Below are 24,906 nucleotides of genomic sequence, written 5' to 3' on the forward strand. Positions count from 1 at the left end.
GGAATGAAATGTTGGCATATGATACTGAACACTGCTACAAGGAGAAACAACCCTGGGCGTCTTGTAACTGCTTTAGCTCTCCAGGATTGGCACTTAACTCATTACCCAGGAAAGACTCTACAGCTTGGGTATTTGCACATCTGAACTGCATATCCCCAATTTAAAAAAAAAAAAGGAATATACACTAGCTTGGGATTACCTTTGGATCAAACAGGGCTAGTTTGAGGTAATCTAGAAAAAAGCTTAGTTTTTAGTACAAACTCCCACAGAAAGACCAACTGTAGGGTTTTCCTAAAGTCAGCTGTCCAGCTGATTCAAAAAAATGCTGTCACTTCTGGTTAAGAATTGAAAATATTTAGAATCTCTCCCTCAAAATTCAGAGTAAGTTCAGGATAGTCCAAGTGTCAATTTCTTCTGAACTGCTGATTGATCTAGCTCAGGGACTGGGGCCTTATCTACGCAAAAGCAAGCATCCTCCTCCTTATTTCCTCACTGGTAAATAGAAATAACCAACACAGTGAGGGATGAGACATCAGTAAGCCCCCGTTTCCAACCTGCGATTTCAGGATCCCAGATGTAGCAATAGAAGAGGGGTGCATGGGAAGCTTTAAAAATCTCTCCCCCAGGCGCTCCAGGGGCTAACCGAAACATCCTGTTTCTCGGCGGCTGCCTGGAGTTGTACCAACTCAGGGCGGAACCACCGGCTCCTCGCGCTGCCCTAAGCCCTGGCAGCGAACAGAGTAAGCAAACCCTGAACACGGAGGTGCGCGGGGCGGAGCCAGACAGGCCCCGCCCCGCCCCTTCCTACAACCCCGCGCGCGCGCCCGCCCGCGGCGATGAATGGAGACGCGCGTTCCCGGCGCACAGACCCGCCCCGAGGCTGCCGCGGGGTCGAAGCCGGAGGGCGAAGACGCGCCGCGGGCTACCTCAGAGCCGATCATGTAGAACTCGCCGTCGTCCTCCAGCTGGAACTTGACGGGCTTCTGCCCGAAGGTCTTGCTCAGCGCCATCATCATCATTGCGGCGGCGGAGGCGGGCGGCCGGGGCCGGGCTGCGAGGGATCGAGAGGACTGAGGAGGAGCCGCGGCGTGCCGAGCTGAGGAGAGCCGAGGCCGGGAGGCGACGGGCGGGCCGATCCGGTGCTCGTGCCGCCGCCGGGGTCCTCAGCCGCCGCCGCAAACGACGACCAGGCCGCTGTCAGCGCGCATGCGCGGGGCGTTGACGCTGACGCGCGCGCCGCCGCCGCCGCCCAAACAAAAGGCCGGGGCGCGCCCCTTCGGGCCCTTTAAAGGAACCACGACCCGTTTCTCTTCCAGGCTGCTTCCCAAGTGGAGGTACCGGGCAGAACTTCTCACGGACAGAAATAGCAACTGAGGCCCTGGCTCAAGCGGTGGTTTTCCCAGCCTCACAGCTGGACACTCAGTCCAGTGGAGGAGGAGTGAAATGAGGTCTGAGGCCGGTAGGAGGCCAGAGCTATCCGTGCCTCAGTTTCCCCACCTGGAAAACGTAGTGTAGTTGAATAGATAAGAGGGATCCTAGGAACAGATACCCTATTTCCGGGTCCACAGCTGTTCCTGCGGCTGTGGAGATGGGCAGAATGACAACACTGGGTGGGGAAGTGGCATGGGCAAAGTTTCCCCAGGCTTGGCAGCATTCCAGGACCCAGGTGGTGTTTGGTTTGGCTGGGGCATCAGTGAGCTGGAAGGGAGGCAAACTTCTCCATTCCTTCCTTAACTCTGCACTTTGTGCCTACAACAGGCGCAGCTGTGGGGTGGTGAGCGAAACTAGATAGCCTTGCCCTGCAGAGCTTACAGCTGGGAGTGGAGCTGACACTAATGAAAGCATCAAAGCGTCCGCGTGTCTGGCTGCACAAGGCAGCAGATCAAAAACGGCCCACTGCTGACAATTTCACGTGGTTCAGTCTAGTACAATTGCAGCTGTGATGGGTGAGGCTTGGTGGCAGGGCAAGGCCACCCTTCAGAGTTAAGTGGGGTCGGCTGTGGTAACCATTGAGTTTTGTTCTGTGTCCCGACAGCAGTGAGAAACAAAGTATTACAGGATCGGGGCTGGGGTGGGACATGATCGGATAAAGTGACCACCACTTCGTGGAGGATGCCCTGAGGGGCCAGCAGGGGAAGCCTGGAATCAATTACACAGCCACTCCAGGTGTCCAGCCAAACAAGATGGAGGAATGGAGCAAGAGGAGCCGTCCGCATTGTGTCCGGCCCCAAGGACCAGAAGCTTGGGTGGGTGGGTGGAGTAGGTCCTGAGCCTGCTCCCACCTCCCCAGCTCTTTTCCCCTCCTGGCCTCATCGTTACAGAAAGAACTCAGGCAGGCAAGTAGAAAATAACCATATTTAATGACAGTCCTCAGTAGAAAAAAAAAAGGCTTTGTATACACTGTACACACATTTACATGACTTTGGAGGGTCCCAGTGCTGGAATGAGGGCTGGGAAGGATTTAGCCCAAGACAGGATTGAGGTATGTTGGGGCTCCCAGGGCCCGGGTCTCCAGCAGGAAACACCCCCCTCCCCCAGCTGACTCTGGACCTTTTGGCCTGCATCCTGGGGAACACACCTCTAGGATCACCAACTAGAAGGCAGCCAGTTCCAAGCACCTACCCAGAGCTGACCTCTCAGGAAAAGGCAGAAGGGCCCCCCTGTGCCAGCACCCTGCAGGGACCGCACAGCAGGGACAGAATAAGGGCTTCAGCTCCCCCAGCCCTGCTGAGGTGCTAACCTGAGGGACAGGGATGGAGACTGAGGGCAGCAGGGTTTGACTGTGACCTGCACAGGTTGAGTGGGGCTGGCCTGAGAAAACCCTCACCCTCAAGGAACACCAGAGTCTCCTTGCCCAGTCTGAGACAGTTGCTGGCAGGTGACCACGACCTGCGTGGCCCTCCCTGCAGTTGTCAAGATGACAGCACCCCCTCCCCACCCCCCTGAGGAAACACAGGCTCTATCCTGTGCCTGAGCCCACAGCCACAAAGATGGCCACTGGTCTCTATCCGATATCAGTGGCCTGGCAGGGGTCAGGAGCCCTGAGAGAAGTTGTGGTTAGTGGAAAGTGTTGGCAGGCTCGGTACAGCCGAAGAAGTCAGGGCCCACGAGGCGGGGGAAGCCCTCCAAGGCCTTCACCTTCACAGGGTCGAACTTCCAATAGAGGCGACCGCGCAGAAAGTAGGCATAGCCTGAGGAGAGAGGAGGGTCAGGCTGGGGTGAGTAGACACTGGGCCCTGCACCTGCCAGTCAGGATGTGCCCAGGGACAGGCACAGGGGGAGGTCAGATTGCCAGGGCTTGACCACTATTGAATTCCTTGAAACCTGCAGGCCACAGGGTGGCCATTCCAGAACTTTCCATCCTTCGGAATCCTACCTGCCCCCAGGTCTAAGCTGGACTGTTGTCCAGCTTGACAGATGCCAGGAGTCTCAGAAACTCAACCCGGGAAAGCAAGTCTCCCTCCCCTCACCACACCCCTTCCCCCCCCCCCCCACGTCAGTCTACTCCTGTACCTGCCAGCCAGACTATAGACAGACATCCTGAGGCAAGGTGGACCATGCAGGTGACCCAGAGCCCCAGAGCCACCACAGGATTGCTCTGCCAGCAGGTCCTGAGGTGGGAGAGCACAGAAGCAAGCTTGGGGGTACAGGGGAGAAAGTTCTGGACTGCAAGTCAGTCCTACTCTAGTCCTTAGAGATTGTGGGAGGCCAGCCAGGTGGTTCGGTGGTTAGGGGCCGGCACTGCCTGGGTGGGAGGCTTGGCTCCCCATGATCCACCTGAGTGGCCCTCATCACCTGAATCTCTGTTTGCCCCTCTGGAAACTGGCTTCATAGCAGGTGTTATGTTAGAGGGCTGTTCTGAGAACTGCCAGAGACACACAGGGAGCTTAGCATTGTGCCTAGAACATCATCGGTCCTCAGCATGCAGCAGTTATTATTTTACCAGTTATGACTCTGGCCCTCAGTCTTCCCATCTGTAGCATGGGGGCATAGCACTGGCCTGGCGCAAGGAGGAGGGGGGATGGGGAAAGCACTGGACAGAGGACCTGTGATGAGGAGCTAAGGCCCAGCCACCACCGGGTGGGAGACGTGGCTCTTGCACCACTCATACCAGCCTCTCCACCCCAACGCACCGTCAGCATCCCGGAAGGCGGCGTCGATCTCAGAGGGCACCCCTCGCCAGTCAGTGGCCCGGCGGGGCACGGGGCTGTCCACTCGGCGGGTGCTGAGGTGGAAGCGCCAGTAGTCTCCGCCTCCGAAGAAGTAGATCTTGTTCTTCTCGGGGCCCCAGGCCAAGGCGGCCTGGATGGGGGACCCCAGCAGGCCCAGCTCAGAGAGGGGTGCAGGGCCCAGGACTGGCTTCTCGCCATTGTACACCCAGTACTGAGCACCTGCCGGAGAGGGGAGGCTGCAATGGAGCTGCCTGACTGCTGTGCCCAGCCCCTGGGGACCCATGTGGCCACCCCCACTGCCACAGACTTCCCCAGCCTCGGTTTCCTTGTCCATAAAACACTTGGGCCAGTAATCCTGCTCGGCACCCTTTATCCCCAGAGGGAAGTCAGAGCCAGTGGGGATAAGCTGGGGTGATGCGTGCTCTGGGAGGTACCTTTCATTCTAGACAGGAGGGAGGCCTCCTGAGCTCCCACCCCACTCCATCCCCTGGAATTTAGCTACCTGCGACAAGTGCTTCTGACCAGTCCCTGGGCCCTACCCGTGCCGCGGCAGGCTTGGGCCTCTGTTGCTGAAGTCCCTGCCACCTAGAATGTTCCAGACTCTTGTCTCTCCCAGTTGAAAGTTACAGCACATGCTCTGGGGTTGCCAGAACTAGATGGAATCCCTGCTCTGTCTTTTCCACACTGTGCCCTCAGGTGAGTCACTTCACCACATCTACTCCCCAGAGATCTTGTCTCTAGAACAGGCATACTAATCACCCAGGCTTCAAGGGTTGAATGCACTGATGCATGGCCCACTGGTAATACCTTCTATTCTACTCCCATCTTGAGAGCCACCTCCTCTGGGAGCCTCCCAGCTACACCTGGAGAAGTGAGCCATGCTCTCCCTTGGCCCTCAGGCTTCAGGGCACCCTCCCCCTGCCCAGTATGTCTGGCTGGTGGGCCCTCTCCTTGGCCATGATGTTCCTGGCTCCTGGAAGTCTCCTGAGCAGGAACCCCATCCCCCTCACCTTGGAAGAACCAGATGTGGCCCTGGGCATCTTCAAAGGCTGCATCCACGGGGCTGGGCAGTCCCTGCCAGTGACGAGAAGCCAGTGCGGGGTAGCCAGGCTGCAGCCGGCCCCCACGCAGCCGCCACACGAAGCCCGCCTGGAAGAAGAAGAGCTCGCCACGGATGGTAGAGACCGCATCAAAGGTAATCTCGCAGGCATCTGGGGGGGCTTCCGGCTGGCGTGGGAGAGAAGGGCTAAGAAAGAGCCCACGTCGGAGCCACGGAGGCCAGAGGGTGAAGGGAGCTGGGAGCAGAGCCTCACCTCCAGAGGGGCAATCTCGTTAGTGTCCACCCCAGCCTGCGGGCCCACAGCTGGGGGACTGGAGGTGGGGGCTGGCCAGGGTCGGCCATAGAGGTGCTGGATGCCCCTGCGGTCATCTGGACTGAGGCTCAGCGGGTAGCGGAAGGTGTAGAAAGGGGACATAAGTGCCTTGGCAGCCATCGTGTGCTGCAGTCCCAGCACGTGGCCAAATTCATGAGCCGCCACCTGCAGGAGGTCTGTGCCTGAAAAAGGGAGATAGCCCAGCAATCCCCAAACTTCCTACCGCAAGGACACCCAAGCCCCAGAGCCCAGCTCAAGGACTTGTCCCCGTTCGTTATGATCTTCAGTTGCCCCATCTGGAAAACGGGTCCCCAGCCCGTACCCTGGTTGTTCCCGATAGTCCAGGTCTCGTCATAGTCGAAGTGGACATCTCCTTCTCGGTGGGTCTTGGGGAAAAAGGCATGAGCCAGGATGCCTCCAGGCCCATCAAATGGCAGGTTGTCCCCATGCCAGTACCTGCGGGTGGGTGGGGCAGAGTCAGTGGCTACTGACCGGTGGGGCTGGTGCCCGGCGGGGTCTTAGGCCACTGGTTCACCTGGTAAAGTCGATCATGATGTCAGCATGGCCCTCATGCACCTCGGTGAAGGTGAGTGGTGTCACCTCGCTCCACACCCGTAGGGCCTCTGCCACCGTCTGCCGTACCTGCTCCCGTACCAGCTGCCACGGGAACCGAAGGATCCTGGGGGGAGGAGGAGGGGCCTGGGCCTCGCTTGGGACAGCCCCCTGCTGGCTGATGGGCCAGGAGTTGCCCCTGGATGCTCAGTGGGGATGCATGCATGTGGGACACAAGCCAGGTGTGCTCTGGGCCTCAGCTGTGGTCCCTCTTCCACGGGGGAACATCTTTGTGTGGGTTTGTATGTCCTTTGGTGCACATAGGTGTCTGCATTTGGTGGAGAGTGCAGAACCAGGAGCCCCAAGACCCACCTTCTAGACCTGATTGTGCCACTCACTGTGGGGAGACCCGGGCCCCTTGACCCCACCTTGGTTTCAGTTCCCCATCCAGGACATTTCTGAGCTCCGATCTGTGTGACACCATCATCCTTCACATGCTTTCTGTCCCGGGCCAACTCCCCACCTGCAGAAATCTCAGCTTCTGCGTCACTCCCAGTGTGACCTGTCCTGCTCGCTCACCACCGTTCCCACCCGCATGGATTCCAAGTACTGATGGTAGGTCTGAACACTGACATGGTGAATGCCTAGCTCCCCGAGAGGGCAGGCCATGTTTCCTTCATTTACCGCAGAGTCCCAGGGCCTGGCACTTACTAGGTCCCCACTAGAGGTTGCCTGGGTGACTGACGCCATGCCCCACATGTCCATGGAGCCACCAGCTGTGTGCTGAGACTTTACATGTTGACAGACCTACTGCCCCTCCGCCGTGGGCAGGCCTGGCTGTGGTAGGGTGTTGCCTGTGTGTGCATCTAAGTTGGGGTTTAGGGAGTTGGTCCACGGATGGCTCGGGGGTCAGTGGGCTCACAGGTCTGTGAAACACAGAGATCTAGCTCCGGCGCATGTGTCAAGAAGCAGAAGAGGGTGGCAGTTCACACACAGACACACAGGTAGAGGTCTAGAGCCTGCTCGAATAGCCGCTGGCCCCTACCTGTAGGTGAGGTCCGTTTTTTCCCAGCGCCCGCCTGACAGCACGAACCGCTTTTGTCGGTTGCGGGCACTCAGCCCTTCAGGAGGGTCAGGCACACCGCAGCGGGGAGGTCTGGGGGTGCTGGCAGGCTGGGGAGTCTCCTGGGCGGTAGGGGCAGGTGCCAGGCTGCCAGGAGCAGCTTCATGCCGAGGCTGTGGCCCCTTCCTCATAGGGTGGCGGCGGTATGCATCCTGGGCAGGAGATAGGATGCAAAGGCTTGATCAGGCCCCGGGTCCTCATGGCCCATCAGCATACCCATGCTCAACCCCAGCCCATCCTGTGGATGGGCAGACTGAGGACGAGGTGTGCAAGCCATCACACGGCAGGGCCCTTTGGCATGGACTGGCTCAGATTTCCTGAGGCCTTGTTCTGAGGCATCCTGCTGCCTTCCTGCCCCCTCCTGGAGGGCCTGGGCTGCCTATCCAGCCCCTTAGGCCAGTAAGGTCTGGGTCAGGGTATAGCCCTGGACTACTCTCCACACTCACCCAGGAACTCACCCTGCTCCCCCTACTGGCCCCTATCCCAGCAAATACTCTTTCCCCTTCCTTTCTTCCTGCCTCCCCCTCCCCCCATGGCCCCACCAACTCCGCCCTCTCCTGTTACCTGAATGGGCTCCCACCCAGGACACCCACTACCACCACTCCCCAGTGTGGAAGAGCTGCAGCCCTGCAGCGCAGCCTTGATCTGCTCACCTGACAAATGGGGAGAATACCCCCCCAGTGTTATCCATGTGTGGGGGGGGGGGGGGGGGGGCGGACAGACAATTACCAGATGCCCAGCCCCACCCAGCCCTGACCTGCTGGAGCCCCAGCACCACAGATGGGGATTCCGACCTGGAGCTCCCACCCTCTGCAACATCCAGGGCGGGGGTCACAGTTCTCATACCTTAAAAACAGCAGAAGCTCGGGGAGGCTGGGAGACCCTTCAAGGTCACCTAGTAAGGGCACGGGCGGGGCCAGGTGAGGACTCTGGTGTCCCAGGCAGGAGGCAAAGGCTAGGCTAGGGATACTACGCAAAGCTGGAGAGGCATGGAGCCATGCTGTTTGTTAGAGACTAAGCGCCTGTCTGGTCTGGAGCTGGCTGGTCTGGGTGGCTGGGGCCTCCCCATAGCCATATTTGGGGTGGGAGCCAGGCCACGCAGGCTCCACCCTCACCCTCACCGTTAGCCTCTGGCAGCTCTCCCAGGCCCTAGGCATCCCAGGACTCTGATCACTGTCCCAGCACCCCCCATCTCCCCATTCCGGAGCCACCAATAACTCAACCTCCCAGAGCCACCCAAACTCAACCCCGAGAACAGCCCACTAGGAAGGGGTCTTCTCAACACCCAGGGACACAGCTACCTGGGGTATGAGAAGAAGCCTGGACCAGCCTTCTAATTTCAGAGCTTGGTTAGTTATCTGGCAGAGCCCAGCCTCACTGGCTTATAGGTTCCGGTCAACACTGGACTTACTGCTAGTTAAGTACTTATCACTTGTGGTTCACCTGTATGAAGGCTAGGACCCTAGCAACAGTTCCACAGACATGCTCTTAGCCCCTGATGGGATCTCTCACTAACTCCATTGTCATCATCCCCCATTTCTCAGATGAGAAAACAGAGCCCAGAGAAATTAAGCAACTTGCCCAGGTAACAACTGGCAGGTGGTAGGCTCTCTGTGCTCACAACCCACTCCCTACCTGCTACCTCTGCTGTGCTCTTCAGGCTGGAGCCACCCTTCCCCTGGAGGAGGGATCCAGGCTGGCCTCACCTTGGTGACAGAAGAGAAGGAATGGGAAATTATTAAGCACCTGCTACTTCCCAGGCACTCTGTCAGCTCATTGAACTTCCATCCCCACACCCCCAGTACGGTGGGGAAGTTACATAAGCGAGGTCTCACATTGAGGATGTGGACCCCAGGTCTGTGTGCCTAGCCATGAGAGCCTGCCCCTTCTCCTCCCCACACTGCCCCCTTGACTTCCTGGATAAACAGATTCCTTCCCCCAACCCTGGAAAGGGCAGGACTGGATTGTCCCCTGGGAGCCCCAGACAGCCCAGGGCCCAGCCTACCAGCTCTATTCACACCTCTGCACAGAATTCTCTCATCTCCTCTGCCCTCCAGTGAGGCCTGGAGCAGCCGGCCATGGAGGGAGGGTGGGTAATGGACACACACACCATCCCTTCCTCTCCTGCCCGCATGAAGCTCTAGGTCCATGCCCAGACCCCTGGAGCATGGTACTCTCCCAGTCCAACAGAAAGAGCCACAGTCTGAGATTCAGAGGCCCCAGTCCTATGCCACAGTCACCCTGGAGGGAAGGACCCTGGGCAAGTCCCTTCCCTTTTTTAGCTTTGACATCTCTGTCCAATGGGGATGGCACCATAGCAGAGGACTTTAAATAACCTCCTCTCCTGCCTACTGCAGCCTCTTCCCTGGCCCAGCTCCTTGCCCCTGTGGGCCCTCCCCTCCCACACCCAGAAATCTGCTCTTGCCAACTGTGCTACAGCTCCCAGCGCTCGCCTGGGGGCCAGCCCCCCCAAAGTTCCCAGACTAAATCATAAACAGGAATTGCAGCTAGCAGCAGGGAGCTTGCAGGCCCAGAGAAGAGGGACTGGTGCAGGGTCTCCCCCAAAGCCAGAGGCTCAGGCTCATTGTCCATGTCACATTCACTGGTCTTGGAGTGAGTGAGCAGGAGGCGCTAGAATCAAGGTCTCCTTTCAAATATTGGGTGTTTGGAGCCCATCATTTAATGGCTCTTGGCCTCAGTTTCCCCATTACTGGAATGGGACACATGCTCCCTGCCCTGCAGACCTCCCACACCTCGTCTTTCTGAGTCTTTTCTGGCCTGGGGTCAGGCACCTTAACTGCAAGGCCTGGCACAAAGCCCCGTGCTGATCCCTAAGGTGTGCTTCATCCTCCCAAGGCTTCTGGGATTCAGTGAGATGGGGTGGTGGGCACAGACCATGCCTGGCCTCATCTGTAGCCCTGGGAGGGCTGGGGAGCAGGCACCACCACATTTCTCAGAGGAAGAAACAGAGCCCAGAGAGGTCAAGGACTGCCCAGGGTCACACAGCATGTCAGAGAAGAGCTGGGCCTAGACCTGGGGCTCATGCCTCCCTTCCCCCCAATAGTGCCCCCCTCCCCCCACCTCTTCAACTCTTGGCCTATCTCCAAAACCCACATTCCTGAGAAGTGTTTCTTTTTCCGATGCCTTCCCTTTTCCTCCTCCTCAGACAGGAGCTTCCCCTGGCCTGCCCTGTGGTGGGCACTGAGCTCACTCACCCCACCTTCTTCTTGGAGGCACCAAACCACAGCCTCAAACATACTTGAGGAACTTCTCAGCTGACTCCGTCTCCTGGCTGAACTAGAGGCTTGGGGTCAGCGCCTGGGTCAACTTCCAATCTAGAAAATGGGAGGCACCCCACAGAGGGGAGATAAAGGACCCCAAACCAGAAAACTGCTGGGTAAGGCCAGGCTAGTCTGAGCCTCAGTTTGCTATTGGTCCAACGGGGATAATTAGTAACAGCTCTGCCCTCTAGTCAGCAGGAGGCGACCCTGATGGGAGGGCACTTTGTAAGGCGGTGAGAAAGAATGGGGAGCATCACCGCACTGTTCTGTGGAGCACCACACCCCTCTGAGGCTCAGAGAAGTCAAGCAACCTGCCCAAGCCGTGCACTAGGCAACAGGCAGGTCCATCCACTGCCCCCCTCCCCTGCTGGCTCCAGGAGGGAACGCAGCATCGGTCCCACCAGGCTGCAGGGCTTTCATCAGCCCTGAAAGCTGTGAACTGGGATGGATAAATATTTACAGAGCTTTTCTGGCCCTGCGGATGGCAGCTTGGGGATAAACACGGCGAAGGCGACCCCAAATGCTCCCTGCATATCTTCAGAGTGACAGACAAGAGCCTAGCTCAGACCCGGCCCCAACTGACCCTGCACGAGCGTCAAAGTGGTAGTCACAGGTGACAGTGTGTGTCTGGCTTGACTGGCTGTGCCCTCTCCTCCCATGACCTCATTTAATCCTCAGTGCCCAGCAGTGGGCACTGTTATCCACCCCCCCAAGACTGAGGGGTGGGGTCCTAAGACACAAGAGGACTCACCTAGGGCACGTGGTTCAAACCCAGATCTCCAATTCCTGAACCCAGGGGGTCAACTGGCTACCCACGGGGATTCTGGACTCTGCCCCAAGTTCAAGGGGACTGGGAGGAGTTGGGGAAGAGGCAAAGCCTCCGGACTGAGGTGGCCCCCCTTCCCTAACCCACCCATCCTATCCTCTTCTGCTCCCACAGCCAGGATGGGGCAAGGCTGGCCAGCGCAGAGCTGGTGTGACTGGACAGAGGGGGCCCAGCTGGTCAGATCTCCCTCCTCACCATCCCACGACTCTTGCCTGTCGCACCTCCTAATGTTCCCATCCTAGCCTGAGCTGTCTGGTTGCCACAGCCGAGGTCCAAGGGGCCTGTGGGCCTGCAGTTGCCCGGGCTCTGCCTGGCCACCCTCGTGAGTGGTTCCTCGAGGCCCCAGCTGGGCACACACAGGCCATCACATAACACCCCGTGACTGCCTTTCCTCTAGTCACTCTGCTGCCCTCTCACCCAGACTGTCTTCTCTCCTGATCACACATTCTTCTCTCTTCCCTTTCTCTCCCCACCCCCTTCCTTTCTGAGGGTCTCTGCTGCCCACTCTCGGCTCTTCTTTCTTACTTTCTCTGGCACACATACATGCACACACATGCACACACATACACCCTCCCCGTAGCTCTCACACTCATGCTGTCCTGGCTGCACACTTCCCAAACTTGCCACTTGTAGGTGCCCAGGTTTTGCCACCTCCTCTGGGCTCAGACCCCATTTGTCCCAGCGCAGTGCTGCCCTCTCAGCTCTTCCTTAATCCTCCAGCTCACTGCACGCCTGGAGGTGTGCTCACTGAGGCCACACACCTGGAGGCTGACACCAGCCTGAGGCTTTGTCCCTAGGATGAATAGGAGGCCCTGCAACCACTCCCTCTGCTACCTGGCCCCGCACACAGCCCAGCATCTGCAGCTGGGGCGCCGAGGAGCAGGTCCCCACGCTGGGAGGGGGCGTGCGTCTAGCGCGGAGTCCCGCCTCACCAGCCTGAGCGATCCAGGCGCAGGCTCCACTTACACACCTCCGGGGACGGGAAGCTCACTATCTTTCACGTCCACAGGGACCCAGAAAGCGTTTCGGGGAACGGGCCACTCCAGGCCACCCCGGGCGCCCCCGTGGGTCCAGCTCGGCCACTGGGCCCAGCCCGCGTGCCCGACACCCCCTCGGCGAGGAGCGGTCGACCGGCGGCGGGCACTCACCGGGGGCCGCGGGGCCCAGGCCAGCAGCGGCGGCGGCGGGAGCAGCAACAGCGCCAGTGGGAGCAGGAGGGCGCGCAGGACCGCGCCGCGGAGCCGGGTGGCCCGAGCCATCCGCCCCGGGGCTGCTGGGCCTGCTGGGCCGCGCCGGGCCGCCGCCCCTTATAGCCTCCGCCCCGCCCCTGGCCCGCCCCGGGCCCGCCCCTCGCGCCTTTTGTTCTAAACTCTCCCCGCGGTGGCCACGGCCAGGGTGGGGGAGGTGGACGGGGAGGGGCTGGCACGGCTGGGGCCGGGGGCCGAGACCCAGTCCTTCCCGGGGTCCGGCGGAGCCTGACGTCTCTGAGGCCTGGTGCGGGGTGACCCAAGCTAGCTGCTGCTCCTCCGTGCCTCAGTTTCCCGCTGTGCTTTGGGGAGTCTTGGAGAAGTTGGGTTTCACCCCTCCTGGTCCCTACTCCCACCTTTGGAAGGCTTTCCCTAGCTGGTCTCCCTGATGGCCTGACCTCTGACCTACTGCTAGCCTATGACAGGTGGTTGTTCCCATGGGCAAGTTCTCCTACCCCTTACAGCCTTAGCTGGTACAATAGCTGAGACAAGGGATGTGTCCCAACGGAAATTGAGGCATAAGGAGGAGGCTGGCCAGCCCCCCAGCCTAGAAGAGAACTACAGACAATTTATAAATGGGAAAACTGAGGGCCCAAGAGGAAGGGACCAGATCAGGCTTTCCCAGACCAGCAGGCAAGTGGAGGGGGTTGGGAGGGAAGGTGCTATCAGCAGCCTGTGGCAGGTGGGGGGACGCACTGGCTGCCCAAGAGACTAACGTGCTCCACAGGGGCCCTCGGGGCCAGCCTCCTGAGAACTGAGAGAGAGGAGGTGAAAATCAAAGGAGAGGGTGGTGTCCATATTCTGGAAGGGATCCTCCACTCTCATGACCTGGGGCCTCATCACTTCACCAGGGCAGTCTGCTCCATCATGGGCAACCGTGTAGAGCCCAGATCCAGGTAGTGGCTCCCATCCTGCCAGGCAGGGTCCTGAGAAGCTGAAAGGTGAGGCTGTGGGCACCCAGCCTGGGCCGAATAAGGGAAGGAGTCCAAGAGGGACAGGAGGGCAATCAGACCCACTCAGCTCTTCCCTCCAGGTCCCAGTCCAGGGAGTCCTCATAGCCTCTCCAGGAAGGCTCCACAGAGACTCCTAGAGGGCCAGGAGAGGAGACACAAGACCCACCTGCAGTGTTAGCAATCTGTTTCTTTAAAGTGACTCACTTTTGCTTGGGGTGATTTCATCCTCCCTACGATCCTGGTGCCACAAGCCCTCCCCCCCCCACCCCCCGCACGCGGGACGGTGATAGGGGAGGGTAAAGAAATCAGAGCTCCTCCCAGCCCAAGGGTAATGATACGGTCACCGAGAAATCACTCAGAAAAAAACATAAACCTCAAGTTCCTGAAGGGTTGGGAAGCGTCCTAAATCCGTGCCTCCGCCCTTCCCTTGGCTTGGAACCAAGGTGGTAAAATCGCGAGGCCACAGGATTCAAACCTGCGCAAACGCCTCTGGGCACCTTTGGAATGGGCATGCTGCTTGTATGTCCCGTAAACGCTGTCACTGTCCGGCGCTGCATCCGTTTTGCGGGGTAGGGTGTCAGGCGGGGTGCTGGGCCGCATGGGGAGGGGGGTTCATCCCACCCCAGGAGGGTGCTGCGCAAGGCTTCCCAGGGTTGCAGCGCCTTTGAACCGGGATGGAGTCGAAGAGAGGCTCCGGACGCCCCCTGGCGGGGATTCTGGGTACGGGTCGCGCCAGGCCTTCCTCTGGGTATTTCTTCCCAGCTCTATTCCTCCACACTCCCCCACCCCCGGCCCGCGACCCTGAGGCCAAGTCGTAGTCGGTAAACCCAGTCCGTAGGAGGCGGACCAGAGCCTGGCCTGGCGCCTCGTGCCCCTCCCTTGCTGGCTTCAACCGGTCGCCTCCCTGTCTATTTCTGCCCTGGCGCTCGGACAGCAAACCAACTCCACTCCCTGCGCCCCGCGGTGGTTTTTGAAGGGACTTGGCCCAACGCCCCGGCGTAAGCCCTCGGCACTTTGCAGCATTGGTCCGTGTCCCCAGGGCCCACACAGCTCGGGCCAGGCGCGGGGAGGGCGCAGGGTAACACTGCCAGCTAAGAAGGGCGCTGAGACGAGGTGATGCTGTAAGGGACGGGTCCCGGAGGTGAAGGTGAGGGCTGCCGGACGCCCAGGGACTCCCTCTGGAGGCGTGTCCCCTAGGCCCCGCCCCCTTGCGCCGGCGGTGTTTAGCGGTGCCCGGTTCGTCCCCGAGACAGAACCGCTGCTACTGTCGCCGTCTCCGCCTGCGCTTGGCCGAGTCTCACCGCCACAACCATGCCCCGGGGGAGCCGAAGCGCGGCCGCCCGGCCAGCCAGGTGTGAGCGGGACAGGGGCGGGGGGGGCGGCTAGGGAAGCGCGGGCACTCCCCCGCAAGGGCGCGATAGCTTGACCTTGGCGGCTGCTTCGCCATCTTGGTGGGGGGAGGGGCGGGGGTGCCGCAACCACGTGTCTAGGACTGTGGTCGCCCACCCTTGGGAGGGAGGAGGAGGACGGGGTTCGTGTCCGGGAGCTGCAGGCCCCTGGGGCCCCAGTTCAGGGGTCCGGCCGGGATTAACCCTACTTCCCCCCCAACCCCGCAGCCGCACTGTTCACCCGCCCGCGCACCCGCCGCCCTCGGCGGCTGCACCGGCCCCGGCCCCGTCGGGCCAGCCCGGCTTGATGGCGCAGATGGCGTCCACGGCCGCTGGGGTGGCCGTGGGCTCGGCTGTGGGACACGTCGTGGGTAGCGCCCTGACCGGAGCCTTCAGCGGGGGGAGCTCAGAGCCCGCCCAGCCTGCCGCTCAGCAGGTGAGCAGCGGGCTCAGGAGAAACTGAGGCCGACTTCCCACAAGGGTCATGTAGTAGGGTGCTACTGGAATGTCCAGCGAGAAGTGCCCTGGTGTGTTCAGAGCTTCCTCAGGCCCAGGACTCTTATTCCTCACTCTGCTTTTGGCCTCCTGTCACTCACAGGCAGGCTCTCCTAGCCCCTTTCCTGAGGCCAAGGTCCCTAGACTCCCAGGGACCAAGCAGACCTTTAAAAATGGGGAAACCAAAGCCCTTAGCGGTTCAGAGACTGGCCCAAGGTAACCTAACCCTAGTGGAGGGGAGGGATGTTGAAGTTCTGAGTCCCTGTTCGTCCCATTCCCAGGTTCTGCCCTACAGTCCCTGCATCCCAAGGGCAAGGGGGTAGCCAGCAGCTCTGAGCCCGCTTCCTGCTCACCTCTCCCCTACTGGGCACCCCAGTCCTGAGCCAAATGCGGCTTAGTGGCAGGGTCAGGGGTCATGAGGATCGCTGTGGCTGAGCCTGGAAGCTGCTAGTACTTGTGGAGGTGGGGCTTATACTCCAAGAGTACAACCACAGCACCTTGCTTTTCTAGAGTCTTTTCCCCCCCTCAGGCCCTACTTGCTCAGCGAGCCCATTATGAGGCAATTGGGAAATGCTGTCCATAACCGGCACTAGCATAAGCTGAGTGGGTTTGACAGGGCTGTGGGCTGCTTCTGTTTCACAGATGGAGCAGCTGGGGCTAGACAGGGCAGGCCAGTCTGAGTCAGTCAGCCTGCCAGGGATCCCAGGGGCACCTGGGCTGGGGGTGTGGGGAGCGGCCGGCAGCCCCCAGCTTTGGAGCCCACTTTCGGGTGCCAACCTGGAGCTGACATTGCTGCGTCCTCTAACATACGCCAGGCTCCCACCCGCACTGGCCCCCAGCCCCTGCAGATGGGGCCCTGCGCCTACGAGATCAAGCAGTTCCTGGACTGCTCCACCTCTCAGAGTGACCTGTCCCTGTGTGAGGGCTTCAGCGAGGCCCTGAAGCAGTGCAAGTACAACCACGGTGAGTGAGCAGCCCCTGACCCAGGCAGGAGTGGGAGGGACAGTCCTTCATCCTGCACCTGCAGGCTGACCACCAGCCTGTGCCACTCCTCTCCGCAGGTCTGAGCTCCCTGCCCTGAAGAGACAGGTGCAGACTGGTGCAGATCCGTGAGCCAGCCCTGCACCCACCTTCACCCCTTCACCGACAGCCGGACCATGACGTCAGATTGTACCCATGTAGCTGGGATTGGGAGTGAGGAGGGGGTTTCTTACCCCACAGATGACCGGAGACGCAAATGTGCAATTAAAAGAGTTTATTTTAGACCATAGCCTGCTGTGTGCCCTCTCACTAGCCTGTCTGCTGGGGTGGGGTCAAGGAGCACGGATGAATGTCCCAACTGTGGCGTGCAATTGCTTCACCTTAAGCTGACATCTGGGTCGGGGAGGGGGAGGAGCCCTGTTGTAATATGATGACCTTGGACAGTCCAGATAGGAGTGAGGCATTAGTAGGGACCCCAAAGGCATCTGACTCTGGGGACTGTAATCCCGGGACGAGCCTGTTTGTTGCCTCCCACTCTCAGGGATGCTTCCTCCTTCACCCTCCTTGTCTCTGCCTCTGGATCCCTTTCTCTGCACCCACATCTTGGGGGGCCCCCCTTGGTGGCCTCACATCCGGTCTGTGACCTTGCCCCTCGGGCTGATGCAACTTCTCAGTAAGTCCAGATTCTGCAAGAAGAATTCCCCTGGGCTGCTGTTTGGGCCTGATCACACACAGCAGAGGTCACAGCCAACCCCCTTGGATCAGAGTCCAGCTCAGCCACTTGGCTGTGATGTGCCAGATCACAGGACCTGCCGGAATAGACAAGCAGGCCCTTCAAACCCAAGGCAGACCTCACTATCACGTGCTCTGGGCTGCTGCCTTCATTGAGTTCATCAGCTCTGCACTGAGCACCTACTGTGTGCCAGGCTCTATTCGATATCTCCAGGGCACTGAGGACGTCCCTGCCCTTGGTTACTTACCGTCTAGTGGAGTGGTGGGGATGTCTCTTCATGCAGTGTGTTCCACCTTGTGGGTATTTATGTGTATATGTGTTTGCAGGGTGTGGGGGTGGTGTTTGTGGTGTATCAGCACACATAAGCCTGTCCCCTGGGACTTTTAGGTGTGAGCATCCCCCCAGGTATCCATGTCTCCTCCTTACCTGGCTGGCTTCTGGCCCCAGCTAGCGGATCCTGGATGGCAGGGAGCCCATCCTTCGTGGCCTTGAAGAGGGGCCTTGCTCCTGGTGGCCACGCCGAGTGCTCGTGCGCTTCTTCCGGCCATCACTCATGGGGTGTAGGCCTGACAGATAGCGAAGCTCCTCTGGAAGGCCCAGGAAGCCCTACCTATGGGTGCTGGGGAGAAGGTGCACCCTCCCCCTGGGGCTCAACCGTGACACTCACCTGCTAGCTCTGGATACTGGTCATCCAGGTTCTCCAGGAGGGACTCATAGCGGGTGGGGGTCCCACCCTCCCCCTCTGTGGAGGGAGGAAGACCAATTCCTGACTGTCCTGCTGGTCCCCACCCCCACCTCTCACTCTGGACCTGTTTGCTGGTCCTGGCTGGGGCCAACAAGGCATTGGATGGGAAGGGTCAGGGGCTAGGTCCTGGCCAAAGTAGGGGGTGCTGGCCAGGGCCTTGGGTGGTCTCTGGAACTGCAGCCCCCCTCTCACATTCCAGCATAACTCCAGGGGGAAATCTTGGGCCCCACTTACTGATGATCTGCACGAGGACATAGGTCCCACGCTCCTGCAGCAGGGCACTGCCCATGGAAGGGGCCTGGGAAGCCCCCTCCTCCAGTCCCTCATCCAGACTCACAAAGTGCCCATCCTCAGCCAGGAGGGCAATGACCGCTGGGAAGGCAGAGACGGAGGCAAGGCAGGGCTGGCACCTCTGCCTGGAGGGCCCTCGGCCCCTCCTCCCCAGCACCCCTCCCTGCCCCCTCACCATCTGGGGGCACCTGCCCCCTCTGCTTCAAGTGGGCGGTGAGGGTCACTGGGCTGCACCAAGTGTTCACCAGCTCCCAGCAGCCAGCTGTAGGGGCGGGGCAGAGGTGAGCGAATGGTACCCTCTGCTTCCCCCGATCTGGGACCATCTGTCTCCCATCTCTTCTCTAACCAGAGCGGGGAATAGGACTCCAGGATTAAGACTGTACCCTCCTCCATCCATCTCTTGAGATGCTGGTGACCAGGGCACACAGCTCTTGCCTCCTGCACTGGATGCCCCCCTCCCGCTCCAATGCTGCCTCTGCACAAGACCTCCCTCCAGCACTGGAACCCCCACCGCCCATCCCAGCCCCACCTGCCACCGGAAGTCAGGAAATCTGTGCCTGATGTACCCTGAAGCTTGAGGACCACTGACCGAATTAAGAGATTGTGTAATTTAAAAACACACCCCATGGTGATGTGGTGGGTGCTCTTCTAGAGGAGCCCATGGGAACTTCCCAGGACCCAGCCATCGAGGTTGCCCCTCAAGGGACTCCAAGCATTCTGTCTGCTTCTTCATAGAGCTGTTTCCCTAACCACCCCCATCCTCTTATGCAAGTGCATCCCCCTTCCCCACACTGCCTCCCCAATCTCCCCAGGGCAGAGGGAAGCAAGCTTCTGAATGTACCACCCCCCTACCCATCTGAGGGACAGGGGACCCCACTTACCTCCAAACATCACTTTGATAAACATGGCTGCAGGGGAGAGGAGACAGATGTGGGGGCTTTGATCCCCTAACCCCCGACTTTCCAACTAAGGAAGGATCTACGGCTGAGATCTATTCGGGGAGGGATGGCACTGCCAGGAAATGTGTATGTGTGTGGGAATGGGTGGGTGGATCCGGGCTTAGGTCCTTGCTTGGCTACCCTTGGGGCTGGACTCCACCAGTGTAGAGGGGTCCCTTTGGCTTCCTCTTCCTCCCGCCTGCTGGGTCAGAGCAGCCCAAGGAGACTGAGGCCCTCCCAGCTTCCAAGCTGGTCTCCATGGCAGTGGGAGCTGCCAAGTCATCTAGGCAGGAAATGCCTTCCCCTGCAGTATCCTGGTAACAGGATCTGGGGCGGGAGTATGGGCACTCCCTAAGGCAGGGCTACAGTGGGGGCTCAAGTCTTGTGGTCCAGGGATGGCCCAAGACCACATCCCCCCACCAGTAGAGACAGAACTCCCAGGTTGAAAGGGGGGAGATTCCTGGATCGGGGCCCCTGGCCCTGGGAAAACCCCCACTATGAGCTGGTAGGGCTATGGCCATGGCGGAAGCAGGGGTTCTTACCACCCTTGCAGTTCCCTACCTACTAAGGCCCTCTTCCCTGTGCTGTCTTTCCTCTCCCTCTCTGCCTTCCTCCTGACCTCCAGCCTCCCCTCTCTTTCCTCTGTCCTTGTTTGGGCAAGTTTCTTGAGGTATGATTTACATACAGTAAAATTCACCCTTTTTCGTGTTTTCAAGTTTTGACAAATCTCATAGAGCCACCACCACAGTTGGGGAGCAGATCATCTCCCTCACCCCCCAGAATTCCTATATGCCCCTTTGTAGTCCATGCCAGTCCCTGGCCACTACGGCTCTGTGTTCTGCCCCTGCCTTTTCCAGAATCATATAAAGGGAATCATAGAGCATGGAGCCTTTTGAGTCTGGTTTCTCTCACTTAGCATGAGATTCACTCAATAGCTCATTCCTTCTTACTGCTGAGGAGGGTCCCATTGTCTGGATGTGCCAGTTTGTTGATCCATTCACCTGCTATTGTTTGGATTGTTTCCAGTTTTTTGCAATTATGAACAAAGCCATATAGACATTGGCAGACAGGATATTGTGTTTCTCTGCCTCTCCATCCATGCCCATCCTTTGACTTTTTCTCTCCCTTTCTCTCTCTCTTCATCATCTCCTTTCCTTCCTCCCCCTAGCACCCCCTCTGTCTCTCTCAGTTTGTCTCCTGTACCCCCTGTCCATGAGCCCCTACCAGACCCCTTCAGCCAGGGTGCCAGGTAGGCGTCTGGATCAGGCTCCCTACCTTTGCCAGCTCCCTTTCCCCAAGGTTTTGGAAATGCAACCCCCCACCCCCACCACCACCACCAGGGTGATTAGGCTATTTGTCCTGCCCTCTGGGCCACTGACTCAGGAGGAGGACTGAATCCTCCGCGCAGCTTGCCGAGCATCACACTCTGCCTCTGGATAAGCACTCAGCTCAGTGCTTCCCCCTGTAGAAAGCGGGGGGTGGGGGGGTGGTAAGAACATGGCTCAGCAGAGTCCTTGTGAGGATTAAATGTGGTAACTTACTTTCTTTCTTTTTTCTTTCTTTCTTTCTTTCTTTCTTTCTTTTTCTTCTTTTTCTTCTTTTTCTTTCTCTTTCTTTCTCTCTCTCTCTCTTTCTTTTTAAGTAAACTCCACACCCAGTGTGGGGTTTGAACCCTGAGATTAAGAGTTGCATGCTCTACCAACTGAGCCAGCCAGGTGCCCCTTAAACGTGGTAACACTTTAAAGTGCCACCTTGGTGCTCAGGATGCAGGAAGTGCTCAGAATCAGCACTGTGCAAACAAGCAGTGTTTCGCAGATTTATTTAAACACAGGACACTTTCTTCCCAGGACACCACTGTCACTGGGGCCCTGTGTCCTGCAGAGCACAGCTCAGGAGGGGCTGCAACCATATTCCAGAAGAATGTCCATGCCGAGCCCTGGAGCCTCAGCTCCAACAACCATCACTGTTGTCCCAAGGGTTCATTTTCACTGCTGCCTTAACAGAGTCTTTGATCTTGAGTGTTTTGGAGATGCCCTAAGGAGACGTTAGAAACAGAATGGGACCCGTTGGAGGGGGGCTTTATAACCTCCCCCAAGGGAGCTCTCAAGGCTTTGAGTTAATGAGAGCGTACCGTTTTAATTACTTTTATTATTATTTAAGTATGCTAAGGCCAGCAGACCAGGAGATTGCCATTGAGAAGACAGTTTGTTCCCCGCAGATCTCTAGGGTATGGGGTGTGCCGCACCACAGAGGGACACGTGGGGAAGCACCCGGTAGGTCAACAGGCAGAGGGCGAGAGGGAGCCTTGTGGTTTCTGAGGGAAAGAACAGGTGAGGCAGAGTGAGCAGGCTCCAGAGTGGCTAGTTTGAATAATTCCAGGGCTCTGGGGCATTGGGGCTGTCCCTGGCTGTCAGGTACCTGGCCCTGGGTGACTAAGGCAGGAGTACAGTGGCCCAGAGTATGAGAGCCATAGAGGAGGTGGTTGGGGGTGTGGGCTCTGGATTGGTTTGCATTTGATAAATATCCGCTCGGGTGAGTTATTTACTATCTCTAGGAACTGGGTAGCCCTGGGAGGGTCAGTCCCTCCAAGGTCAGCAAGGCCCCAGATGTCAAAGCATCAAAATACAGAAAATGCAAGGCATGATCAATACACGCACTGTGCCTGGCACTGAGCAAATAAATCCCACCTACTTCTTCACACCCCTCGGGCTGGCACTATGCTCATCTTCATTTTCCAGGGAGGGGAAGGAACTCGGCTAAAGTTGTGTAGTTAAGAAGAGGAGGATCTGAGATTCAAGTCTGAACCCCAACTTGGGAAGTCAGCTCCTCCACCCGTCTGGCAGATTAAAGGGACTGACCATGTCAAGTGTTGGCGACGATATCTCTGGACCTCTCCTACCTGCTGGTGGCAGCGCAGATCGGTACCACCATGGGATACTGGTAGTATCTACTAAAGCTAAATGTCCATTTTCCCTCCGCCCAGCAACTCCAGTCCTGGGTGTCTACCGGAAGAAATGAGAACACAGGTGCACCAAAGACACTGACAGGGATGTTCACAGCAGTTTTATTTGTAATGGTTAAAGACTGGAAAGCACCCAAATGTGTATTAACAGGAGAATGGAGAAGCTGTGGATACGCTGTGGTTTATCCACGTGTAACTATGAGAATGAATTAGACATTGCCGCACCCATACGGATGACTCTCCTAATGTTGAACAGAAGAAGCAGGAGCAAAAGGAACACACTGTCATTCCACTTAGAGTTGGTGTTCTAGAGCAAGCAAAATTCTAAGTGATTGAAGTCAGAATGATGGCTACCCTTGGGGTTAGAGAGCCTGTTACTGATGGGGATGGCACATGAGGGAGCCTTCTGGGGAGATGGAAACATTCTAAATCGTCATCTGGGTAGAGGTTGCGGGGGTGGAGATATATATATATATCTCCATATAAATAAAATCATTAAGCCATACACTTAAAATCTATGCACCTTATCCTATGTGAGTTACACCTCAATAAAAAAGCATCTACCTGCTATAACTGCATGTGTATGTGTGGATTTCTGGACTCCTGTTCTCAGAGGGCCCTGTGGGGCCAGGATCCCGACATTTGGGAAGATAGGGCCCAGCTGTTGGGCCCCAGCCACTATACCCCCATGCCCCCACCCCTAGTCAATGGGTTGATTTGCATGCCTTGTCATGGTCCAGGGGCTTCCCCTGCCTGTGCTCTGAAGCACCTGGAGCACTCCCAACAGAACAACTCCTGCCTGCCTCCCTGCCTCTACCCATGGCCTGCTGGCATCTGGCCCTCCTTCTGACTGGGGCCCTCCTGTCCGGTGAGCTCCCCCTAGGCCTGGCTCACCTGGGGTGGGGTGGGGGATGGCACTGGCTCCAGAAGGCCCCTGCAAGGAAGCAAATCAATGTGGGCAGTGGGAGGGTTCTAGAAGGGGCATTAAGGTGGAGGGGAGAACTGGCTACAGCTGGCTCTGCCCTAGACCTGGGGCAAGTCACTTCTCTGTGTGGGCCTCAGTTTCCTCATTTGTGAATGACCAGATCGTTAGGATCCCTTCAGGTTCTGATTCTTTGGGGACTCCGAAGAGATTGGAAGTGGTCAGTCACCTTTTTAGTTTTTCACATGGGAAGCTACCCCAAGGGCTTCAGGGACAAACTCTCCTTGAGAAGATTCTCAGCAGCCAGTTGTCTGAGGTTGAGCTGATGGGTGGGACAGCCCAGGAGGCTTCCTGGTGGTGGTAGCCAGAGTCTGGAAGAGCCAGTGTGACTGAAGGGTAAGGAACGGGGGTGGGCAGAGAAGGACCCAGAGGCCACCAGTCCCATACTCTGAACTCCAGGTGCTCAACTGAACACAGATTCTTGCGAACATAGAACAAATGAGGACTTAGGGGTTGCCATCTTTGTTCCCCATCCCTCTCAATTCCAAGGCACTGGGCTATGAGGCTTTCGGGAGTCAGAGTCTCCTTGGAATCTGATCAAGCCTTCGTGGGGTGGGGACAGGAAGAAAGGAGCCCATGGGTCTCTCTCTTTCTCTCTCTCAGTCTCTCAGCCAGGCTTGGCCCAGCCGGATGCACTGCTGGTCTTCCCAGGCCAGGTGGCCCAACTCTCCTGCATGCTCAGCCCCCGCCATGCCACTGTTGGGGAGTACGGCGTGTCTTGGTATCAGCAACGGGCAGGCAGTGCCCCCCGATATCTCCTCTACTACCGCTCAGAGGACAACTACCACCGGCCACCTGACATCCCTGACCGCTTCTCGGCAGCCACAGACACCGCCCACAATGCCTGCATCCTGACCATCAGCCCCGTGCAGCCTGAGGACGACGCAGATTATTACTGTTCTGTGGGTTACACATCCTAGGGGTGGAGTGTGGGATGAGTGCCTCTCGTCTGCCTCTCATTTCTGCACTCTGACCTTGGGCCCCCCTCTTTCTTCAAAACTTGACTTTGCTCCTCTGTAAAATGGGTTAATAATATTAAATCTGTAAAAAATAGTATCAAACATGTGAACAATAACTATGCGGAGGGCCATGAAATTCCTGCTGAAAAAGTGACTGGGAGTGTGGGGGTAGGGATTCTGGGGATTGTTACAGAAGAGGAAGCACCTGAGACCCTTGGGGCAGGGCCCAGCCTCTCTACTGGCCCCCAGGGGGCTTAGACTGGTGGCCTGGGCTTCCTGTGACCTGAGGAGCTGGAGGAAGAGAAAAAGGAACCAGCTCTTGCTGCTCCTAGCTCTGCATGGCTGGTTGTGGTTCAACGCTCAAGGGGTGACTGGACAGGGTCCTCATGGAGCCCAGGCTGCTAGCTTGGGGGCCGAGGGGAGCCCCTGCTTACTCCTTGATGGGGCAGGAAGGCAGGTGTGAGTATGTATGTGGTGTGGGGGCACTCAGAGGCACCCCAGGGCTTAGATGGAGGGTACTGATTGCAGGTGGGCGGCATCTCTCCAGTTAGGAATGTGTGTTCTACTGGTCCCGTGATAGGGCTGTGCCCCCTCCCCCACCAGTTCTCCCACAGGCAGGGAAGGTTGTACCTGAGCAGCTGCGCCGAGTGGGGAGCACTGAGTGGAAGAGCAATCCTTATTAGAAGCAGAGCTGAGCGTCTGGGTTGGGGGGGGCGGGGCTCAAGAACACACTCTTCTTCCTTCCCGGTTCCTTATGTCTGGAGGTCATCCCTCACATGCACTGGAGTTGGGGGTCTCCAGGGTCCAGCCTACACTCCCAGCAGTCTCCTGGGCCCTCACTCGGCCCCTTCTCATCTCAGTTTCTGCTGATACCAGCTGGGCAGGCAGGACCGAGGCTACCCAGG

At 58.3% G+C, this 24,906-nt stretch overlaps 5 protein-coding genes across 7 annotated transcripts in view; 2 read left to right on the forward strand and 3 right to left on the reverse strand.

Moving 5' to 3' along the window:
• The window catches only part of SMARCB1 (SWI/SNF related, matrix associated, actin dependent regulator of chromatin, subfamily b, member 1), a 36,116-nt gene extending 34,917 nt beyond the window's left edge, over nt 1-1,199 (reverse strand). For both annotated transcript variants that reach the window (XM_032397571.1, XM_032397569.1), the window contains exon 1: nt 927-1,199. In XM_032397571.1, coding sequence (XP_032253462.1) covers nt 927-1,019 — 93 coding nt within the window. In that variant the 5' untranslated portion in view covers nt 1,020-1,199. The remainder of the gene's footprint in view (nt 1-926) is intronic.
• A 944-nt stretch (nt 1,200-2,143) lies between these two features.
• MMP11 (matrix metallopeptidase 11) lies at nt 2,144-12,586 on the reverse strand. Of its 2 annotated transcripts, XM_032397568.1 has the most exons (8): nt 12,476-12,586; nt 7,143-7,372; nt 6,081-6,224; nt 5,868-6,001; nt 5,486-5,727; nt 5,183-5,399; nt 4,134-4,391; nt 2,144-3,191 (listed from the first exon to the last, which is right to left on the reverse strand). In XM_032397568.1, the coding sequence occupies exons 1-8, from the start codon at nt 12,584-12,586 to the stop codon at nt 3,058-3,060; spliced, it is 1,470 nt and encodes a 489-aa protein (XP_032253459.1). In that variant the 3' UTR covers nt 2,144-3,057. The 2 variants fall into 2 exon arrangements, with proteins under 2 accessions (XP_032253459.1, XP_032253458.1); XM_032397567.1 differs by lacking the exons at nt 2,144-3,191; nt 6,081-6,224; nt 12,476-12,586 and adding an exon at nt 8,856-9,016 and having other exon boundaries at nt 3,490-4,391; nt 5,183-5,727.
• Nucleotides 12,587-13,869: 1,283 nt separating this feature from the next.
• On the forward strand, nt 13,870-16,680 carry CHCHD10 (coiled-coil-helix-coiled-coil-helix domain containing 10). The gene is made up of 4 exons (XM_032397573.1): nt 13,870-14,879; nt 15,144-15,351; nt 16,226-16,373; nt 16,472-16,680. Exons 1-4 carry the CDS (start codon nt 14,839-14,841, stop codon nt 16,489-16,491), a joined length of 417 nt encoding a protein of 138 aa, XP_032253464.1. The 5' UTR covers nt 13,870-14,838; the 3' UTR covers nt 16,492-16,680.
• A 315-nt stretch (nt 16,681-16,995) lies between these two features.
• CUNH22orf15 (chromosome unknown C22orf15 homolog) lies at nt 16,996-19,347 on the reverse strand. Its single transcript, XM_032397572.1, has 6 exons — nt 19,042-19,347; nt 18,336-18,422; nt 18,104-18,241; nt 17,792-17,866; nt 17,551-17,711; nt 16,996-17,200 (listed from the first exon to the last, which is right to left on the reverse strand). The coding sequence occupies exons 1-5, from the start codon at nt 19,064-19,066 to the stop codon at nt 17,572-17,574; spliced, it is 465 nt and encodes a 154-aa protein (XP_032253463.1). The 5' UTR covers nt 19,067-19,347; the 3' UTR covers nt 16,996-17,200; nt 17,551-17,571.
• A 3,532-nt stretch (nt 19,348-22,879) lies between these two features.
• Nucleotides 22,880-24,088, forward strand: VPREB3 (V-set pre-B cell surrogate light chain 3). The gene is made up of 2 exons (XM_032397574.1): nt 22,880-22,928; nt 23,646-24,088. Exons 1-2 carry the CDS (start codon nt 22,880-22,882, stop codon nt 23,960-23,962), a joined length of 366 nt encoding a protein of 121 aa, XP_032253465.1. The 3' UTR covers nt 23,963-24,088.
• The last annotated feature ends 818 nt before the right edge of the window (nt 24,089-24,906 follow it).

The sequence above is a fragment of the Phoca vitulina genome, unplaced genomic scaffold (genome assembly GCF_004348235.1).
Source record: "Phoca vitulina isolate PV1807 unplaced genomic scaffold, GSC_HSeal_1.0 scaffold100, whole genome shotgun sequence".
NCBI lineage: Eukaryota > Metazoa > Chordata > Mammalia > Carnivora > Phocidae > Phoca > Phoca vitulina.